The following is a 23,275-nucleotide window of genomic DNA, read 5'->3' as shown; positions in this document are numbered from 1 at the left end:
TGTGAAGTTGGCAGAGAGCTGAGAGAGCTGAGAGAGAGAGAGAGAGAGAGAGAGAGAGAGAGAGAGAGAGAGAGAGAGAGAGAGAGTAAAACAAAGAATTAGACACGTGTATTCCAGCTTGAAGCTTTGTAACCGGACGCGTCGGAGCTACTCCTCCCTCGAAGCTTTTGCAGCACCGCACCGCCACACCGCGAGTCGTATAACGACCGACCACACGTTGCGGACGAAAACGTGACGTCAGACAAAGACGAGCTTCAGCCGCGCGAATTTCACTCTCCCCTCATTTTCATCCAACCCTCTCTCGCGCGCGCGACCTTTTTACCTGGTATACTTTTGTTTCCACGTTTTTTTCTCTCTTGTTTCTTATCCTCGTCGCTTAATTTCCCGTGCCTAATTCGAGCCGCTGCGGGGCCGGTTACGCGGCGGTCATTTCTCTCGCCACACGAGCTTACGTAATTCCCGTCGAATAGAGCCTCTCGGATGATGGTAAAGGTGAGTTCTGGTCGAATTATTAAGTTGTTGCTTTTGGGAACCTGCAACCGGCTCGTCTCTGCAGCATTGTTGCTCGCGTTTGAAATGCCCTTTATTAGCGTGTTTGGGCGTGGCTGGGATGAATGTTGCCGTATCGATGTACCAAGAGCTCGTCGTTGCTCTGTGCATTCGAGCCTAGCTGTTAATCCAGGCATTCATATTCGCGCGCCGAAATAACGCTAACGCTCGGCTGAATTTCGCACTTGAAATACACGCAACACGACGACGACGCAAGAGATTCAGCGCTCGACGAAAAAAATTATTTACCACACGGCAGCGTGAAAGAGGTCAATCAACGTCCTCCGGAGGCGCTGCGAGCAGATGGAAAAAAAGAAAAAAAAGCAGACAGCTGCTGCAGCGCGCACGAATCCGCAGGCCGCCTATGCACAAAACTCTCTCTTTTTTCAAGCTCGTCTCGGACGCATAAATCATCGCGCTGACTCGTCCTTCGAAAGCGCGAGAAGCGCGCAATGCGCACCTGCGTGCTGCATCGCGGCTTCCATAAATATTCCGAGATGCTGCTCGTTTTCGTTTATTCTCTTTGAGCCGCCTGGGCGGGGAAAGAAATGAGAGTCGCTAGAAAACGAGATCGATCGAACGAGGGTGAAATCCTTCTCTCTCTCTCTCTCTCTGTAGTGCACGTGATACGGATTTAGGATACGCTCGCGCGCGTCTGCACTACTCTCCGTGACTTTTTATCCGCCCCCGCTTTATTTTTCATATCCCCCGGGCGTATTCTATTTGTCCATCATTGCGAGAGAAGCGATGCATAGATCATCCGGACCGAGAGAGACGGAGCGATTTTTTTTCTCAGCAGCAGCGCCAGCGGAAGGTGTCGATGCGTTATACCGCGGCTAATGGCTTCTTATTTATCACGGGCTGCCTACTGCGTTACGATGAATGCGATCAACGCTCCGGCTATTTATCTGTTTGCCCCTCAGGTTTCGTGACGGTATTACAGGGGGAAACGGCGCGTAACGGTGACGGAGTCGTTTTTAAGTCTTCGTGCGCTGTAAACGCTGATGCGCTTTTGCATTCATGATATCAGCTGTTATCTGCTTGCTGCTGAGAAGTGCTTTTGTGGTTCTATTATCCTCGCGGTTAATGCGAAAATCCATTTTTCCGCGTAAATGCTCTTAGTCATTTGAATATGGAAAAACATCGAAAAGCTCACTCGGGGATCAGCATTTAATAGAGATCGATAATCCCGAGGAAAATAGAGAGCCGCAGCAAAACACGCACAGAGCAGTGCACGAGACAATAAAGAGAAAAGCATAGGGAGAACAATATGCGAATCCTCCTGAATTCCGTACAACGAGCCGTGCCTTAGAACGTTAATATCTTTCTCAGAGAGCATCCTCGACAAATATCTTATAAAATTCCTTTTGATACGGCTCCTGCACTCTCGTCGCCGCATCATTTTTCCGCGAAATTCAGAAGCCCTTTTCGACCTCCTCCTCTCTCAGCTCGTCTTCTCGAAAAGAAAACGCAAAAGGTACGCAACCGCATTACGAACCGATAAGATTCTCGAGGAGCAAGAGATCCTCTCTCGCTTCTCTCTTTCCTCGAATTTTTTAGCTTCCTCTTCTCTCGTTTCGCTCTGTATGTAGCTTCTCCTACGACATAATACGGGCCCGCGATGGCTTCTGGAAAATTCTCCGCTGAATTTCCGGCGCATAAAAGGGCATTTCGATCTCTCTCTCTCTCTCTCTCTCTCTCTTTCGCCGAGCGTCCGCTTTATTAGCTGGACAAGCGGCCCTTTGTCCGCAAACGTACGCGTCGTCCTTTCTTCCACAGCGACGTCGAGCTGGAGAGATCTTGCTCGACTTTGCTCCTCTGCTGGCCGTTTTTCCGGGCCATTATCCGCCAATGATACCCGCGGAGAGTCGATTGCTTCTTCTGCTTTTTTTTTTATTTTAGTCGGCGTCGCTCATGAGAGAGACCTTTCATGCTGGATTAATTTTATACTAATAGCGGGAGAGCAATTTCGTTCAACGACGCTGATGACTCAATGCGAAGAGAGCTTCCCGTAACATCTCAAGATTCCGCGTCCGCCGTGCTGTTTTTGAATTCGAGTCGTCCTTCGAAAGAAAAGCTCGGCCCTCTGTAAATACCCTTTCCTCTGTGTCTCCACTCCAAGCTTTTTTCACGCCCACTTGTTTCGCCGGCAAAGTGAAAGAGAGAAAGAGACATTAAGAGGTCGTTAAGAAGCTCTGTAGCGGCGTCTCTCAGACAAATTCAATTATCGAGGCCAACTTTCGTTCGCTCGCTCGCTCAGCTCTCTCTTGGCCTTTATATTGTGACGAGTGCTTGACTAGTCCACCCTCTCGAAGTATTCGGGTATCCGAGTGAGGGAAAAGGGGGACGTCGATCAAATCGACAGTCGCATGCCTGCGTCCGTCACACTTAACGAACGCGTTGTCCTAATCCCAAAACTAATAGTTTCTCGGGCCAGCAGCTTACCTTCCGAGGCTTTTGTTGCGGCTTTTCGAGAAGCTCGCGCGCGCGCTGTTGTGGATATATTGGACAGCAGCGGGAAAGGGGAAAAGTCCGCGGGTGGACCAACAACACGCGCCGAGAGAAGTTGTCTTGTCTAACACGTGTTGTGTGCGTTGAGGATATAAAGGGGTGAAAGCTGATGCGTTGTTTGGCGGAGATGCTCGAGATGTTACAAGGGCAGATGCGTTTTCATTGTTGCGTCGTGTTTTCTTCATGGATTATCGCGTCTGACCGTACGTTGACCTCACCACTGCGTTCGATACGTCCTGAGTCTATCTCCGAAGTGAGACTTTGTCCGAGTTAATTGTTAAATTTGAAATTGACCATGAAAATCATTGCAAAAGAACTATAAAAAGACCGGTCATCGGATCTGATCAATGAAAAGTACTATATCCTTTGTACCGTAATCCAGTCTTTCAAAAAGGATGCATCAGGTGCTCAGGTTCTTTGTCCGAAGAGCAATTAATTCCATATTACGTCGAAGCAGTCGACAATGCCCTGGCCGGATTATATAAATAGAACTTTATTACGAAAAAGCGGAAGCCACGGGCAAAATAAGACGCAGAAAAGCAAAATTGATCAGGCGCGCGGAACCGGAAATGTGAGACGTTCGCTCATCCATTGAAGCCCGGGCCGGGATCTTATTTTCCGGATTAGCAGCGCCGTAAAGTCGAGACAGCTTTTACGGGACGTACACGGCATGCCACGGCCTCCTTTTATGCGCTGTAAAAGGCCACCTTGTCAGACGACGAGTAGCATCAGGAGCCACCTTCTTACAATTTTTTTCCTTCTTTTGGCTTTCTATGTTCGTGTTATCCATTGAAAAGAGGGCAGTGCGCTCACGCGAGGGGATTGCAGAAACGACGAAAGTGCGAATCGCGAAAGGACTTCATTAAGTTGGGCATGATTTGTCGTTGATCTCATCAGTTGTTATTTTTCGCATTTAAAAGAGTTAAATCTGTAAAATTAAAATGGATAGGTATATAAACAAAATGAAATGCATGGTTAAGTTGATTATACCGCATTCAACGATAAATACATTTAACTTTAATGCATATCAAGCAGTGCATTAAAAATTCTCGGTAGCCAACGTAATTCCTAATTATATTCGCTACGGTCGCTTAAAAAAACGAGAATGTTTATATAATTCCGTAATTAATGGACGACGCATTTCCATAATGCATCATCGTGCGTTTTCATTATTCAAAAAATTTCATACGATTCGCCGATTAATTGAGCTAAATTAATATGAATCCGCGCGAACTCACGCGAGTAATAATAACGAATAATATATCGAACAGATGTTGTTCTGATTAACCCAAGTTATAAATATCGACAGCTTTCGATGAATGCTTTAAAACAAACAAACGCATAATAATAAACAGTACCTCAAGCGAGAACTCGAGCCGGAACAGCACCATTATCTCTCCCACATCATTAAGTCAGACACTGTGTGAGTTTTCCAAAAATCGCAAAAGCCTCTCGCCCAGAGCCCGGATGATGAATTCGCGCGTAACAGACTGCCGGCGAGTATAACGAGAGAATCTCTCTGCACGGAAGCCAGCGTGGCTCGTTGTCAAAACTGTGGCGGCAGCTTCTTCTTCTTTCGCGCACCTAACACGGGCCGCAGAATTTATACGATGGATAATTCAATGTATGCGTGCCGCTGCCGCTTCTCTCGAGGAGGGCGACCTAGCTTCCAACCACTAAATTTGTCGGCGGCCGTGCGAATTGTAGCGCTGAGATTTTACCTGCAATTAGGAAGTTATTTACTTGAGCCGATTTCGGAAAAGTAGATGCTGATGATGGTTATAGGGCCATGACGCGTAATGAAGATTAAATTTATTTCCATTTTGATTTTGTTTTATAGTAGTCTTATGTGAGAATTTTCTCTCTGTTTCAGGTGAGTTTGAAACCAATACGTTTACTCGGCGGGTGGTAAGATTAATTGCAAACCACGTGTGTGTCTGATACGAAAGTACGTTTGAGAAGAAAGTGAGAAGTAGCAGTCCTGCAAGTATACCGCTCCCAAGTTGGATTAACCACCTTATGCCATCGGTTAATTCATTCAGCATCCGGTATCACCGAATCCAGCGAGCGCATCGCTGTCAATCATCTAGACGACTCGTACGGCGTATTCCCAGCATCACGCGACTCGTGTATCCTCGTATCTGTATAGAGCGGCAGCAGCCCCGTTTACAAGTACGCGCGGAAGCTCATGCACGCGACTTATATGAAAAATTGCTCGGCCACACGTAAGCTTGACAGCAGCTCAATAAATCGAGCCTCGCCTGGTCTCATTGGCTTTACGCGGGAGGCGAAGGTGGTGTATAGAGCACCGAGTGAGAGAGAGACAGGGCCGGACCGTCCGTCGGTTATTGATGAAGCTTGTCTGCACTGACCGGTCAGCCTCCGATGTCGCGCTCGTTTCGTCACGTTTTAAGCAGGTGTACGTGCGGCCATGGAGATATTTGGACGTCGATCGAATGCATATGCATTCGTTACAGCTCTGCCTCTTGCCCCTGTCTACTCGTATAGATGGATTAATACATTTTACCTTTGAGAATTACTGAAATCTCACTGCGGGTTCAATGTGATTGTGAAGTTTATTTCGATTAATTGGATCATCGTAAATCCATTCGATCTCGATCTCGTCTACCCTTCGAAGCGGAACGACACAAATACTTCGGTCTACATTTAAAGTCATAGCGGTTTAATTATAAAAATCAATTATCTCTCGTCGTTATTTTTAAGATCAGCCACTAGATAATTCAACCGTTCTTCAGAAGGCAGAATCAATACCGGATTATTATGAAAATTCTTTGTCCCGCACCCTCGCATGTATACCTCTCGACCTTTGTCAACGGCCTTGAAGCATATATCCTTCTAGCCCACGGCTCTCAAAGCCACACGGAATATGAGGAATTATTGCGAAATGTATCGCTCGAGTGAATCTGCTGACGCTTCGTTTTATACATACGTCGCTGTGTGGCAGAACGTCACGCCGGCGTATCTTCGTGCTTTTGTGATTTATCATGTCGTCTGCGCAGTTTTTTGTTTTAGAGGGATTACTCTCCTCAAAAGTTGCGCGAGAGCCTTTGCTTTTGTGAATTTGCGTATGAGGTTCGGGGGTTCATTTGGGTTGGTTTTGCTTTTGCGAAAAAAATCCCACTGACAGAGCGCAATAGCTAATTAAGGCCAGCTGTACGGATCGCCAGGCAAATGTGCTTTTTACACGGATGTATATAACCTACGTTTAATTAATCATACGTATTTTTTCAATATCTCAATTTAAAAAGCAAACAGATTTTCCTATCGATACGCAACACTTCAAAATACGAAATAGAAATCATTGAAAAAAGCCGCTGTTCTACCAGATCACTTAATCGAATTGATTCGCGCAGTGCAGTGCGGGGCCGAATTCACTTTTTTATCTATCCTTTATACGCGGCGTAAATATTCATCTACCGAAAAATGTTGACGCGATACCACACGCGCGACGATTCATCAAAATCATTACCGAGAAAAGCTTTCTGACAGCCGACACAGCACCGCCGCCGACGCGCCGCAAGAAATGAATAGGGGCCCACTGGGCGACTCGTCGCCGCGGTGACGCGAGGAAAAAATCAAGCCTAACGAAAGACGCTCGCGCGCGCGAGATTTACCGAGGGGAAATAAGATCAAGCCTGTGGCGCGAAGTGAGAGAGGAAAAGAAGAACGTCAAAGTATCATGGTGCCACGGCGCGAAAGCCTCGAAATTAAATAAAGGGAAACCCAATGCGTCGAATTATCGAGAAAAATGGTGGTCCTGGGACCGGGGATAGACGAGAGAGCGGAGGCGAGTCAGTGAGTGAGAGAGAGAGAGAGAGAGAGAGAGAGAGAGAGAGAGAGAGAGAGAGAGAGAGAGAGAGAGAGAGAGAGAGAGAGAGAGAGAGAGTATAGAGTAAGAAAACGGGGAAAAAGATTCTCCTCGGAGGGTCGACAAGTCCCGCGGGTAAACGCGGAAAGTCGCATTAACCAATTGCGACGTCGTTCTCTAGCCACTTCTCTCTCCTTCTCGGCTTTTTTCTCTTACTTTCTTTCTATCTATCTTTCTCGCTCTATCTGTCATCGACTAATCTCGATCGACGTGGTAAACTTGGCTACTGCTCCTTCCTGAGCTTTCTCGCTCGTTCCAGCGAAAGTTTTGCGTCCACAGCTTATATAGTTGACAAAGTTATTCGATCGTTTGTAAAAGAAAAAGTTTCAAAGCAGCCGTTCGCGATGCCGCGCGAGTTAATAATCCGGTATATTTGTACAAATAAATTAGCAGAGGTGATATCAAAATCGTGTCCGTGAATAAATTTCGAAGCAGCTGTCGAAATTTCCACATTAATCTCGCGCGCGAATCTCTCGTTAATTAAATTTTAAACGGCATAGTTCGAACTAATGATATATTGAAGGCAGGAAGCTACATGTCCCTGCACCACGTCCCGTTGTATATTTCAGCAGTCGTTATCTGTCAGAGATATCGCCGGAAACCGTGTGTACGTCAGTTTAATCGAGATGTACTCGCTCGATGAACAGCTGAAAAATAACGCGCGACATCGTGCGCGATTTATGCGATATACACAGAGAACAAAAACACATATTCGAAAACTCAACGACGCCTTACAGAATTACGCTCCATTTCGCATGTGCCGCTGCAATAGTGTATTGTATATACAGTGCGCCGCGCGTCGTGAAAGCCGCGCGGCATTAACGAATCCAGCTGCTGTGCGAGGACTCGCCGGGCATCATAAATGTATCAAGCGATCGAAGCTCGCTTGGCACAGTTAATGGAAACATCGAGCTACGAGCGGGCTTTCGGCCGAGCAACCCCCTTAAATACGCGCGGCCTTCTGGATTTCTGTAACGACGCGAGGCCCATTTTAACTGCATTTGCTTAACGCGATGCCGATTTAACGACTGTCCATTTAAAGTCCTGCCCTCTGCGCTGTATGTGTGGGTATATATACGAGCTCGCACGTGCGTGTCACATATATATAAGCGCGTATAAGCGCACGGCTAGCTGGAAGAGAGAGAGAGAGAGAGAGAGAGAGAGAGAGAGAGAGAGAGAGAGAGAGAGAGAGAGAGAGAGAGAGAGAGAGAGAGAGAAAGAGGGACTCGCGGTGCGGCTTTTTACGAGGCTCGCGGGCGGCGCGCAGCCGTATGTATTTATACGCGAGCTTTTTCCCTGCTTTAATATCCTTTTATATGCTCGGTCATTATACTCGCCTCGCGCTGCTGCTGCTACTGCCTCTGCCTCTTTCTCTTTTTTCCGCTTGATTTTCCAGCAGCGCCCAGCGAAACCTTTTTTTTTTGTTTTATTCGCCTCTTTTATATGTTGCGCGCGTGTGCGACGACGCGGGTCGTTCTGCCCTGCGTGTGGACGTTATGCGCCTTTTTTAGGGGTGTCTGGGGGTGTGCTAGTACACACACTCTCGCGCGTTGCTCTCGGCCGGAAATTTTCCGAGGTTGCGTTTGGCATTTTAAGTTTTTGAGGTATTTTCCCGTTTAAGTCCTAGCTAACGCGCTCGGGCATATTTTTTTTGTTCCGTGCTCGCGAGTGTGATCTGACAAAAAACGTCGTGCAAACTTTGGTGTCTAACAAAAGTTTCAGGATTTTGCGAGAATTCAAAAAATTGTTTTCTGTACAAATATTATACACCGTGTAGGAAGTGTGATAAATTCACGTGATACGGATTCCTGCTCTTCTTCCTCGTTCGTATATAACCCGCTGCTTTTATTTTAGAAAAGCGCCAGATGCCGCGCGCAACTCGACGCGCGCGAAACCTCGATTAATATACGTTTTGCTGCGGCGCCGTACAGCGCAGCGATGATTGACGTGGTCGTCGGTCGCGCGGTGTAGTGGTGATCCGTTCTCGCGCGAAACGTCGTTTTAAATAAATTTTAGTTACCGATACATGCCTCTGCCGATCGTAAAAAAAGTAAAAACAAGTGATATGGGTTCAGCAGTTTTGTTATTGGGAAAAGCTCGGGTGTATGCGTCGCATGTTGATGTATCGTTAGCTATTTTAATTACTACTTTTCGCAGTTTAATTATACTGTTCGCAGTCGTCGCGTTGTACGTCTTCGCTGTGATTTGCGTTGTTCGGTCGAATGTTTAGGAAGTTTTGAATCGAATATTTTCGTGCCGGTGTGATACCGGTTTAATAAAGCCAGCGGTATCAAAGTTTTATGTAACGATTCTTCCGCGAAAAATATTCCACGTTTTACGCTTCGATATAGCCAACGAGTAAATCGCAGTGCGGCGTACTAATGAAGACCGCGATATCGGATCCGGATCCGCGTAGTGTGAAAAAGTCTTACCCCGAATGCGTTTGATGCTGAAAACTCTCGAACCACCTCCACCTAGAAACAAAGTCCTCAAGAACCTTCGCTCTATACCAAAGATGCAAGCAGCAGCTGATATTTCGTCAGGTTCTCGGATTCCGCCAATTTTTCGAGCTTTGATTTCGATCCTCCGAAGTAGGTCGACGTCGACACGCGCTTTACTTTTTTTTCGCCTCGACTCTATGTACACACGGCAAAGAAGCCGTTCTAGTCTAGTAGTAAAAAAAGCATCGGGCGTCATTTGCTTCAGCGGTAAATAGGCGAGAGGTGCGAGAAAGGGAAATTCAAGGTGACGTAGATCGTTCTTTTGCCGGAGTCGGATATAAAATGCGAGGAGCCGGCTCCGAGGGGGTTAGATCGCGACGAGTCGAAGGGGCTTGGCTGCTGCCGAGAGAAATCGGGGAAGGAGAGGAAGGTGTGGGTAATGCGTATTGACGTTTTGCCGATAATTCCCGCGTCGCGGCGCTGCTGATATGCCATTACCGACGCTATGGGAACGAGGGAGAGAGATAGAGTTAGAATTTGGTGTACCTTTATAGAAACGAGTGAGATGAGCAGAAAGATGGGCTACTCTCTCCGTGTAAAATAGTGAAATTTCACTGATTGATAGTGCATATGCGCTAATTTATACAGTGAAAAGTATGCAACTGGTATGCAATGAAATGGTCACTGCATAAATAGTGAAAATTTTCACTGTTTTACATGGAGAGAATAGTTATTCACGCATAATATTTTGCAAGGAGGAAAATTGCTTCTAAGTCTCGTTAAAATTCCGTGTATCGGTGTGTATGCGTAGTGCGACGTTTTTCTTTGAGTTTGAATAACAATCGAAATCGAGGCTTTACTCTGACGCTATCGAGTTATTGTAGTGTAAACTGTGCGTTGAAACAACTTCGTATATACTACCCCATCAGTTCGATATCGTTTTCCGCGAGTCTAAACAAAAGCGCCGTGTATCTACCCGTTAGCGGGAAAGAAAAACATAATTGCTCCGATCGTTTGTACACAAGTGTATAAACAATACACTCGCTCGAGGATAATGGAGACCGCAGAGGAAGCAAAATAAACATCGCGCTGGCGGCGGCCACGTGAAAGCTCCATCTCTCGCGCAATATGACGCGCGTGCAATCGTGTCTTACACACAGCAGCAGTTGTCTCTCTTCTTTCTCTCCATACACAAAAAGTCGAAGCTCGAGAGAAAAAGAAGCGAAATTGCACGCGCGGAGAAAAGAGCGCGGGAGGTCGGTCGAGCGGGCGAAAAGGGCCGAGAGTGGGCGGAAACGAAAAGGAAACGAGAACGAACGAAGGCGGGAGGATATTGAGTTGCATGCTCTCTCTCGAGGTGGAGAAAAAACGACGGGGCCAAAGAGAATGCGCGGAGGGAAAAGGAGAGAGAGAGAGAGAGAGAGAGAGAGAGAGAGAGAGAGAGATGTCGTAAAAGAGCGACGCAATTTCAATATTAATTAGCGCAAGTAATGAGTCCTTTCTTCGGAGAGTGCGCTTATCGCGTCGACGCGGTTTTTCCATTTGCCTTAGCTTGCGAATGCGTGTATGGGAAATACGTGAGTTTCGCAATAATACTGCATTCAACAGTGTGGACTAGGCGATAGACATAATAGATGAGATCAAAAGAAAGCCGAACTAGTCGATCGTTGGCGCGAGTTCGAGCGAACAAAGTTGCGCATCGTCCGATGACGACTATAAGGAGAGCGAGAAGTGGGAGCAGAGGATTGCAGGAGAAGAGTTTCAATAGAGGTTACGCTTCGCGGTACTTGGAATTCTAATGGAGACACTGACGCCTGTTGCTTCCCGCCGCGCAACCCCCTCGAAAATGTCTCGCGAAAAGCTCGCGCGCGCGAATCTCATCCCTGTCATCCGCCTTTGATTTACGTCCCAAGTTTAAATGTACGATCCCTTATACGCCGTCGTCCACACGCCCACTCGTTCTATTTCGACTAGCCGAAAGTCGATCTTTCTTCATACTTCTAGCGACGTCATTTTTCTCGAGCATGTAATGTAATATTTTTCCTGCCGGATTATACATCACGTTTCGCACGCAGCCAACGCACAGAATTCGCATTCCTCGGGCGGGGAAAAAAATCAAAGCCCTTCGTCACGTTTGATTCGGGGAGTGTAACCAGCCGCGAAGGTTTTTTTTTCTTCTGACGTTTCATCAATTATCGCCAGCGCGAAAAAGGGCAACGTTGACCATTCGAGAGAGAGAAGCGGGCTGGCTTGCACATTCGTCTTGTATAGCGTTGCTGTGCTATTCCACCTGATTTCTTCCTCTTTCTCTCTCTCTCTCTCTCTCTCTCTCTCTCTCTCTCTCTCTCTCTCTCTCTCTCTCCTGTGCCGCGGCTGCTAATGTTCCGGAGCTCGGCGATCAATGATCCGAGAACTTATTGGATGGAGAAGCCCGGAAAGGTCGAGAGTTTTACTTGGAACATTCGCTCTTCCGACCGTCGTCGTCGGCGGCGTCCCTTTGAAGTGTGCTTGATTCGGATCGAGGGAAATTGAAAATAAAATAACGACCTTTAAAACACTTCTACACAATAAAGTATACGTATCAGAATATAGCACGTGATTTCGAATTCAAAATAACGGAAAACGACTCTGCAAACAAGGTCAGCTCAATCCATCTTCTGGCACTTTCCCGAATAAACCAGCAGCTCGGCGCGGCGAGAACTCTCGCGTAGTAATGCTCGATCGTGCGTGCATCCTCCGCGTCTCTCTGTGTAGCGGCAGTAAGTGCTCGGACGAAAAAAAGCTTCCTCTTCGCAAAAAACTCCCCCTCGTCGCGCGCGTTCCAGCACGTACATCCACTTTCGTGTTCCGCTACAGTAGTAACAGCCGCTTGGGTCAGACGCGCGTACGTGCGACACTGTAGCCCTCTTTTTGTGTGACCTGTTGAGCGGCGGCGGCGGCGGAAAAAGGCGGCAACTGCGAAACTTTCCATTGAACGGTGTGGCCGCCGCCGCCTCAACAGAACAGCGCGCGAACGGAAGAATGAGAGACGTGGACGGAAACGGAAAGTTTTGCCACTGCGAGCGTCAGACTGGCGATTGTGTTTGTTGTGGCTGGCTGTGGGTCAGCAATGGCTTTTCGCCGCGATGTAACTACGAGTGTTGCTGCTCCTGCCGGAACTGGTCATTGTTGGGATTCGCTTCAGTTGTATAGCTGAGGGAACAAACTTGAATTGATTGTTCACGGCGAGGACTGAACTAGTATGCCGGAGAGCTTGTGGCTTATATTTTTGATCAGTGTTTGCCAAGCCTAATTCGCAATTCCAACTTCCCAAGAGCTAGTCAAGAATGCGCAGCGATTTAAAATATCCAAGAGCCAAGCAAGAATTCAAATATTTACGCAGCCGATATCCAATTCATTGGCGTGAAATCAGTGCCGCTGCCATTACCGCGCGCGGTATCAGTCGAGCATCATTGCGAGTCGAAAATCTCGTCTGTTGCCTCGGGAAAGGGTGAGCAGCCGGAAGGAGTGGGAGAGAGGGAAAGACGAGCCGATGGCGGCGCGATACAGCACGCCAACTCGCCTCGCTAATCCGATTTCCATTGTTGACACAGTTCACTCGGCAAGATTAAACCCACGAGTCACGAGAGAAAGAGGAGGTAGAGCACGAAAAAAGGAGCGCGGCGCGCCCGGTTAATGGCGGTATTTGCTTTGCTCGTTCTTTTGCGCGCTCCTCTTTTTTCGGCGTCGTCTGCGAGCGCGGAGACATGCTCCGCTCTGTTCTATACGGTGTGGAACTTGCTCTCGCGTGTTTCGCTTCTTCTTTTCTCTGCACTTTTTTTTAATGATGTCTCGGCGAAGCGAATGCTCGCGGATTTTCGCTGTCTCTGTGGGATGCGAAAGTGTCAAACGATTTTCCATTCTTAATTTATTCTTCGCATTCGGGTCGTGCTGAGAGAAAATCCCATGGCTGAATCCATTCGCTAAAGAACGACCCGTCGCGTTACACCAGCTTGAAACGCAAAGCAGCGACTAATAAACCTCGCTCGTGCGCAAGCTCGGATAATAAAAACGTCCTTAACGAAGATGCGGCGCCGCTTGCCGCGAAAGAGAAGCGGCAAAGTGTGTTGCTTGCGCAGACCGAAAAAAAAGGTTGCGCGCTCGCCTTCCTAATAATTCAGCCAGCGCGCTAAACTCGTAAAAATGCAGACCAGCAGCAGCGCGAAGCATGTGGCTCATATCCCCCGCTCTTACTATATAGCGGAACGTGCATTTTCTCTACGCGCGCGGACGCCCGTAAGCACTCCGTCACACGCGTGTAGCCTCGGGCCAGCGTCGTGTGCACACATGCGATGCTTTAATGCAAAATTGACCTTCTGATTTATAAATAATTCTCGACGCTAATGAAGTTATATTTGATTCGCCGCTCGCGAACAAGAACGAACGAGTTTATAACGGATACTCGTTAAATATGAATCGCGACTTTCGTTTCGTTATTTGATTTCAATATTTAACGAACGCCGCAAGGCACATCACGATTGTAAAATATGAATACCAGCGAGTCCTCGACAGCAGCAGCGACGTCGCGTTGCGTGGAAATATACTCGTACGATTATAAATATATCGCTTCGTCTCTATACCGCTCTCTCCGCGTGTATTATCAACATTGACAAGATCGAATCCTCGTCGAGTGTAAACGCAAACAGCGCACGTCGTCCGCGTGTATACCCAAGAATTTCCCCAACAGCGAATACGGAAGATGGGAGCATCACTTAGAAAAAGCTCAAAACGTACAGCATCGCACACACACGCTTCCCTCGTACGTGACGGTCGCGGGCTCGTTGGATTTTTAAAATTCGCTCGGTAGCAGGCGCGCTCGCTCCATTCTATTACGAAACTACCCCCTATAAATCTTCGGGACGCGGCACCACACCTCGCCCCCCGATGTCCTCGGGGTTTGCGAAGGAGCAGCGGACGCGTCGATCTCTGGAGGCTGCTGCGCTGGCCCGTTGTCCCTTTTAATCCCCTGGAGTGGAAAACGTGATGTTGCCCGGGGCCTCTAGAAAGAAAGATGAAAAGGCATCTCCTGAGGCAACAATGACTACTTTGGAGATCGCCGCAGCGTTGTCCTCTCGATGGGGTGTGATGCTGCTGCTTCTTCTTCCTTCTCTCCTCGACGTCGTCGTCTTCTTCTTCTGCGCTTGACCATGACTAGCTGTTGCTGGTACGATGCTCTCGAGCTTTTGTCGTCGCGGACTTTCCCCCCGAGAGAGAGAGGGCCAAGCGCGGAGTGATTGATGGCCTTGTAATGCGATGGATTGATAAAAAGATTCTCGCGCGCGCACACTGCCGGTTCGCTGCCGGCGGCGGCTTTGAATTTATTGAAAATTCGATGCGCATATAAATCATTGAGCGTATAATGGACACGTATTTAGCTGCGTATGGGGGCCATTATTGTTATTATTTTGTTGATATGGTCGGGCAAACAGGTTTCGTTGGTTATTTTATCGTTGTAGTCATCGTGAAGACTTCAAAAGTGCACTCGAAAATATTTTTTAAAACACTGGGAAGGATCGTGCAAGCTGCATTACTCGTTCAATTTTTAATTGCTTGCTCAAGTGCTTGATTGTTCCTCTTTTATGCGAGCTTTGTAAAAAAAGTAAACGTGTTAATTAGTAAATGGCCTAGATTCAGCTTTGAAAACCAACGTCAATAAAGTGCCGCTGGTGTTTACCCATTTAACGCTTAAATCAACGTTTGCGCGGCGTCAGGCTGGTTTTCGCAAAAGCTGGCGGCTGCGGTCGTGAATCCGAGCTTCCAAACGAAACCGCGCCTCCTCCTCTGCAATGCTTCCACTCGTTGATACGTGTGTACACACGTATGTGTATTAGCGCAAGGATCATTTAGACCATACGGCGGAGGCTTCGCGTTATTCCATGCGTCTGACTTTGTACAAACAATTGATCGGTTTACCGGTAATCGTGCGATCTTCGGTATAATAGCTTCAAGACTCTATCCACATCGCCTTCAAGCTTCCGATATACATCCTAATATCCACATACGCGTAACTATCCTCCTCCGCACACGTGCGTGCGATGCAGCTACAATTTATCAAGATCCGTAGCGCGCCGACAAGCGACGACCCGCTTTCCGATCGCCGAGACAATGGCGGCCAATCAAACGGCGAGCTTTTCAATGCTGCGAGAAAGAGAGCTTTCCAAACTGTTTGTTTTTCTCTTTTCGCAGAAAGCTCGCGTTCTTTTATGCGAGCGAGCAGCGCTCTAAGTGCGCGCCACCTGTCCCCCCTCTCGGCTCTCATCTTTTCTCCTTACTCTATATGTATACACGCGTTCGGAGGCTAAGCGATTTTTAATCTTCCGAACTTTTGCCTTCACCGATGGAGTGTGTTTGTTTCAAGAGCGTCGAGCTTTCTAGCGTGAAAAAGTAGGGGGTTGATTGCGTTATTAAGTGCGTAGATGGGTATTGATTTCTATGGGTTTTTTTACACATTTTCTTCTTCAAGAATAAATATTGTTAAAAACTGTCGAATGGTTCAAAATCGTTATATCTTAAATGTTATTCGACTGTGCCAGCGTCGCTTTGTATATTTCTCCTCGGCGTATGCCGAGTATTTTAGTAAATATCAACACAATATTCCGAGCTCATAGTGAATTCATAACACGCAGTTTCGTGTGTACACAGCCCGCGAGAGAGTCCTCGAGCTCCCAGTGAAAACCTTTTCCCCGCGAGCTTTATTTCCTGAGGGTAAAAACTTTGAAAATTTCCTTACGCTGTGTATTTCAATGCTCTTTCAGCGTTTTTGAAAAATCCCTTTTCAAAACGACGTCCAGCTTAGTTTGCTGAATTTTTTAACCCTCCTCTATTTTACATTCTCTTTCATCGACTTTTCCTTCCAAAAATATGAACTTGTTATACGTTTCAAAAATAATAACACGTAGAGTAAACCACCGAATTCGCCCCTCTTGAAAATTTTCAGAATAAGATTCACCTCGCTCGATAAAGAAACGCGACGAGCGATTGCGTCACCTCATCCCCGCGTGACGTTCCGCGCATTATAGGCAGCGATGCTTCCCGTCGGGTTTAATACCAATATCTCTCTCCCTCCTTATCTCAGCAGTAATTGCGTTTTCCGATCAGTTAGACCGACTAAACCTCAAAAGCGTTTTTTTTTTAGAGAGTCTCCTCTGTCGCGCACTGGATAAGCCATAGGCCTCGCTCCGGCTTAGCGAGGCGTATAAGTGAGTGTGTGCATGTATGCGCGGGCGGAGCAAGTGGATTTTAAGGGGATATCGCGGGAGCAAAGAGAGGAAAAGAGGACGCGAGCGCGAGTAGATTAAGCTGTGATTGAAAACTCAGCCTCGGGCGTCGCACAACGGGCTTCCATTGAAATGCGGAGGCAGCGTCTTCCTCTTCTTCTTTTTTTCTCTCCTCCTACTACCTACTAGTCGCGCAGTATCGTCGAGGCGGAATTCCTCGCTGCCGCCGTCGGTCCGTATTTGAGTACCAATTTTCGTGAGCTAAGTTTTCGCCAGCGCTTCCCCCGTGTGCCAGCGATATATGCACGAGAGGTATTGTGAGGCCCGTGCCCTCGAGCTCTCAGTCAGGGAGAGCGAGTTCCCTGCTTTTTATTGGCCGGGCGGAGCTCCGAGGCTTCTTCGGTGCAGTGTGCTCTCTCTCTCTCTCCCTCTCTCTCTCTCTCTCTCTCTCTCTCTTTCTTTCTTTTCTGCGACGTACAGGAAGGGCAAATTTAATAGGCCGGAACTTTGAAGAGCTAATGAACTTCTCGTGGGATTTATGTAGCGAGTTTTAAATGTTTTTTTCTTGCATGAGATAGTTGACGGAGTTTTAACGAAATTATCTTTGCTTTTGTTTCAGGCGAAACTCGACAAGAGTCAAAATGGCAAACCTTCTCGAGTCATACACATCAGAAACATCCCCAACGAGGTGTCCGAAGGTGAGATCATTCACCTGGGCATGCCCTTCGGTCGCGTCACCAACGTACTCGTCCTCAAAGGCAAAAATCAGGTAAGACATTATTTAAATTACAAACCTTCGAACAATGTCCAAACTAGCATGAGTAAATTACTCTCGACGGACTAACGAACGAACACAATAACGTTATAAAAGCGCAGGTATTCCATCGATGAAAAAAATAGAGCAAAGCGTCGAGTCATAAACGTCGTGAAGCGAGATGCGCTGCATATTCCGAATGGAATCACGCGCTCGTGAAGAGAGAGAGAGAGAGAGAGAGAGAGAGAGAGAGAGAGAGAGAGAGAGAGAGAGAGAGAGAGAGAGAGAAAGAGCGCGAGGGAGAGAGCTCGCTACTCGTGCGGCTCGCCGAGCGTGCAACAGCAGAAACAATCGAATCGACGATCACCGTTTATCTATTATCTGGAAACAAAGGGTTGAACGCCTCGCGCCCGGTCGATTGTTCATTATCTTTCCTCTCTCGCTCTCGCGCGCTCCGGTCGCTCAGCGTAATCTAACTTAACCCCCCGCGCTGCCGTTCGCCTCTGCCTGTCTGTCTGCGTAGAGTGAGGGGCTAACCTGAAACAACATCTCGGGATTGTGTGGATTCTCGACTTGTTGCAGCAGCACTGGTGGCTCTGGAATTTCTGGAGAGAGAGAAGCGCGCACGTGCAGTCGTTGCTCGATTACTGATGGCTCTTTCAGGGATGATCTTTTGACGATCGCGTATTTTATGATCGATTTTTTGAAAAGAAATATTTATCCGAATTAATTAACTACTCGCGATAGAGGATACGTCTAGACAGTTGACAGTGAATTTTTGAATTTTGCAGACTACAAAAAAAAAACTCCGCATTCGATCAAATTTTCTTTCAACCATAAAATTCGAAAAAAGCCACTTTCAGCATTCAATGCAATTATTCGATCACCATCTGATGATTATTGAAAGCAATTCGAAGCAAAAATAAATCTGCACACCTCGTGAAAAATTATGAACGAAGTCGTTCACCTCAGGCGTTTCTCGTCGATAAAACAACGTGGAGTAAAAAGCAAACGAGCTTGTTTCAGCCGTTGCCTATGCTTCGTTATTTAGTTAACACGGTAGATTATTTTCAGCAACTTTTTTTCCAATTATCACCGCGGAAGGAAATTTTTCGCTCGTTCTCTTTACGCTCTACGTATCGAGCCGTGAGATATTCATTGATTCGAATACGCCAATGAGGGAAAGTCGATTTTTCTCAATTAATGAATATCTCGTGGCTAAAAGCTATCGCGCGCACCGGTAGCGAGGCTTTTTGTCTGCACGTCCCGTGGACTGAATTTATATTTGCGCGCAAGTCTCGAGCTCTATACCCTGTTTCCGTGATCTGTGGAGAATCACGAATAAATTAGTATGGCAAAGAAGCATTAAAAAAGACTGCAGTGAAAATCTAATGAAATATAGCTGCCTGAATAAATAAAATACAATCGCTACTATTTTATTGGTAAAACTTTTTCTTTTTAAGAGACGAGTAATCTTGGCATATTCATGTTTGTATCAAATCTTTCCGACTGCTTGAATCTTGAAATTTCCAGCTCTCTAGTCACTGGCTAACGCCGACAGGTGGCGCATCGGCACTAAACTATTTTCCCATATCGTTGTCTGCTCATCAAGTCTAGATATAGTAGTGTGCCACCTTTGACAAAACTATCTGATAAAAGACCTACTGTTAGGGTCGCTCATGCTACAACTGCAACTGAGAGATGATACTATTGGTATGGGGCATGGTTCGACATTTGGTTAGCCTCGCAGCTTGCTGACACGCGATCATTTCGTGCAAACGCTCAGGATCATTTATTTATAATGGGCAGGATTTGATGCACACCTACGAAAAAAAAAACCGCTGCCAATACATTGGCACGTAGCTTCCTCCAACGAAATTTATTGTTCCAATAAATAAAATATTGTTTTAAAATACAGTATGTGAATGCTATTTTAAATATTTCAAAGCTTAATTATTTTGCTGTAGGAGCAATTTTCTTATAGCAAAAGATATATAATAATCAGAAAAATCCGATCAAAATCTCTCAAAATCGCGAAAAAGAAGAGATTGATAAAAGGATAACTCTGTAAAAATAAAGTTATCGTATTAAGAGAATAAGATTGTAATTTAAAAAAACTTACGTATAATTTTACTATAAAAAAACAAATATATATTGTGCAGTATAATTCTACTCTCAAAACATGTTGCATGACACCCCTATAAGAGGAAGAAAAAGTTTTAAGCAAAACAGCAAATAAAATTTTGAAGCATGTGACTGCATTGTTTTAGAGATATAAGGAATCGAAAAATTTTGAAAAAAAAATTGAAACCTTGATATCTTAAGAACCATAGGGGTTTGAAAGCTGCGCAATGAACTTAGCCAAGACCCATAAAATATTTACTTTTTTTCCAAAATCTCAAGTGCAATAAAGCCTTTTTACTTCCGTAATCGAGGCACAAAAAAACTCATTTTTTCCAGTTTTCGATTTTTTACTGAAAAAATAAGTAGTCAAATAACTTGAAATTTTAATGGGGTATAGTTTGACAAGTGATCCATCGACATGATTTATTTCGTGAGGTTATGATGTTTAGTTTCAGAGATATGAATTTAAAAAGAAAATCACCTTTTTCATTTTATCTGCCGAACAAAGCGGTCGATCCCGAGGACCAAACTGGGAAACGTAGGTAATTTTATTCTCTTTCAAATTCATATTAGCTGAATTGTTTGTAACGATGGGATGATTGAAAAAAACGCAAAATAGTGTTTTTCAAAAATGAAAAATTGGCCATAAAAAAATAGTTAGAAAAATAAAAAATAAATGTTTTTCCCGAATTCAGAATTCAAAAATATACATGCATGTCAAATTTTAATGATATTGACGGAGTAGTTCCAGAAATATTACGGTATACATACACACACATCCACACACACACACACACACACACACACACACATCCATACGGACATTTTCTAAAAACACCTGATTTGAACTTCTAACACACCAAAAAATATTTTCTAGAAGTTTTGACGAAACTCAAAATTTTACTATTACAAAGCTTCCTCTAGGAGGAAGCAAAAAAAAAAGACGAAGGCAAAGCGTGCCAAAGACACAGCACACACGCACACATGCAGAGAAAAGGAAGCTAAGGGAAATAGCCAGCCGGGCATCAAATGCGTATTGGAAGGGATTTACAAGTTATTCAAATACTCTGCTGCGCGGAGCCGCCGACGCCGACGCCGTGATGAACACTCGATGCCCGAATTTAATCCTCTTCCTAAAGCCGCGGACTATTGTTCGCCTTGCCCCGCACCGACGCGGATGAATCTATTTTCCTCTTTATATCTTCGCTAATTGTTGTATCTGCTTATATTTAATTCAGATGTAACGATTTTTTGTAGCTCGTGTGGCATTAGGTTCAATTGCACATTTAAGACGCTCATGTCGAACTTTAAATACTTGCAGTTTGTCTCACTTCAATGGCTAAAAAATCGAATAAAAAAAGAGATAGATTCAATATATCCAGGGTAAACTACGGCGCTGTCTGGCATAACCATTTACAAAAACAAGCCCTCACACATATCTGTGTTTACTCCGGCCGGCTGGGGGCACTCTGCGTAATGGGCAGCAACTTTACATCCACTGAAGCTGTACAGCAGTAGCAGCAGCAGCAGCACACGCACAGCTGTGCGTATATAGCCGGTATTCCCCCGTATAGTTCAGCCGTCGCGTCAGTGACGCGCGAGTAGCCTGGCTTGGCTGTCCGGATTAACCCGACAGAGCTGGACGGGAGATCAAACGGCCGCGGGATTTTCGGAAAATTAGCGCACCTCCATTGCCATTGCGAATATCAACCGTTTCGTTCTTATTGTGTTGTATGTACACGGCTTTTGTATACGCATATCGTTCTTGTCGGTTCGAATTTCAAAAGGGCTGATGATTCACCTCGATGTGGCATGAAAAGGAATATGCGATTTTCTGGAAATGAACAAACATAATGCAAGAAATATTGTGCTGACGTGCAAGAGGAATATGCCAATATGTCCTTATTTGACACGGTTAGTAAGATCCTGTTGAAAATATTAGAAACGTCTCTACAGCACTGAACGAAGAAGCAATCAACGAAAAATCCATCTCCGAAAATTCTTATCGCAAACGACTTTCCACTCTACACACTGTGTACGTATAAACATACTCACGCCCCGTATGCAATAGCCGGCAATCACGGCTCTAAACCAGTATACACCTCGAACGCATTCATTAAGTCGACCGCGTGCGTGCGATAAACTCGGCGTACCCCAGAGCGACCGCCTGGCCGGGATTAAAATAACGCTCCCGGGCCTTCGCGGAAGACACTTTAGTCCCGCAAATCACGCGCGCATTAGCGCGCTCGTTTCAAAACTGCCCCCAATCGATTTACGCTCCGGCAGAGAAATCCCGATAAATAATTACACCGCGCGCGCGATCGTTGCTATTCGGCGAAAAGTCCAGCTTATTAAATGATGGCCCAAGCGAAACCGCAGCTCAAGTGTTTAGGGAGGACGCACCGATTGCCGCGCGCGCGTTAAGCGGGCACTTTTGAAATTCGTAATTATTGTTAATGGCGCGCGGGGCTTTGCGCGCGAGAGCTGTCCCCGGTTTTCGCTTTGTAATTTTTGAAAAATCAAACGTACACGAGCGTGGCGTGCGCGTGATTGCGTGATTGCGAATTCAGAGGGCGCTGCTGGGCAATTTCGATTTATTTTCGTTTTTGAGGGATTCGAGCGCTTGTCGGAACTGTATGCGCGCGAATTCGGCTTGCTCGCGGAAAGTGGGTTAAGTGAAAATGTTGATTGCGTCGATTGTATAAATAGACGAAAGGAGAGCGTACTGATAGAGACGAGAACATTATTAATACATCTTGTCGATCGATAGAACTAATAAATACACACGAGTTCCGTATGATGCTTCGAGTGCTAATAACGTTTAATCATTATATGGAAGTCGCTCATTCGAACTAATGCATTCCCTGTATATTATGGGAGCAATTCGTCGATATGTCGCGCGTATAGTGTATTAGATTCGAATTCTAAAATACGTTGATAGTGATTAAATCGAACACCGCGCGCGCGTCGGGCTGCTGTCGACCATAAAACAGCCGGCATTTCCCTGTTTAGACAGGACGACGATTGCTCGATTATCCATTAATGTCATTGATTTATTTACTAATTCAAACGTTCATTAATTACTTTGGCCTAACGAATGGCCTACCCCCCCCCCCCCCCCCCCCCAGAGCTCTGCTCTACCAGTCGTCCGCGCGAATTTCACGCTCCAGTTTCTCGTCGCATGGCTTTTGTGGTGCTCACACCGTCCGTCGCCGTGACGAAATATAAACTCGACGATCGTGACTAAGCTCCTTTCCGAGTCCACGAGGATGACGGAGTTGTAGTAAAAAATGGAATTTTTACCGCCCCCCCCACCGCAGATAGCTATCTGATCAGTGTGGATTTAACGAGTTTCGCGTTTCATTGAATTAACACTTGCTCCTGCACGTGTACACACACCGTTTCTTCAAATTTACATAGAGGGAATAATGCGTGCGAGGTTGCAAGTCACCGTGAACTAATCATGATCTCATAAAACCCACTACTAAATTTCAACCCTAAAAAAAGAAGCCTCGCGCAGTCCAATATAATAACCCTCAAAGAAACTTCTCCCCTACCATCTTTCACCCTCGCGCGCACTTTTTTTTCAACAAAGGCTAATTTGATAATAAGCAGCTTCTTAAAGCGCCCTCAGCGGTAAAAACTCGCGCGCTCGTGCAAACTTGTCCGATAGATTGTTTGAGAAGTAACTCTACACATACAACTCTCTCTCTTTCTCTGCTCGTCTTTGAGCTTACCTGTTCGCACAATG

At 46.0% G+C, this 23,275-nt stretch overlaps 1 protein-coding gene across 18 annotated transcripts in view; it reads left to right on the top strand.

Annotated features, from left to right (window-relative positions):
* LOC100119465 (polypyrimidine tract-binding protein 1) overlaps positions 1-23,275 on the top strand; it is a 455,850-nt gene that overhangs the window by 353,064 nt on the left and 79,511 nt on the right. For all 18 annotated transcript variants that reach the window (XM_016988895.3, XM_031921112.2, XM_032595739.1 and 15 more), the window contains one exon: positions 17,266-17,415. In XM_016988895.3, coding sequence (XP_016844384.1) covers positions 17,266-17,415 — 150 coding nt within the window. The remainder of the gene's footprint in view (positions 1-17,265; positions 17,416-23,275) is intronic.

The sequence above is a fragment of the Nasonia vitripennis genome, chromosome 1 (genome assembly GCF_009193385.2).
Source record: "Nasonia vitripennis strain AsymCx chromosome 1, Nvit_psr_1.1, whole genome shotgun sequence".
NCBI lineage: Eukaryota > Metazoa > Arthropoda > Insecta > Hymenoptera > Pteromalidae > Nasonia > Nasonia vitripennis.
Note: the sequence above shows the minus strand (reverse complement) of the source record. Positions and strands in the feature narration are given on the sequence as shown.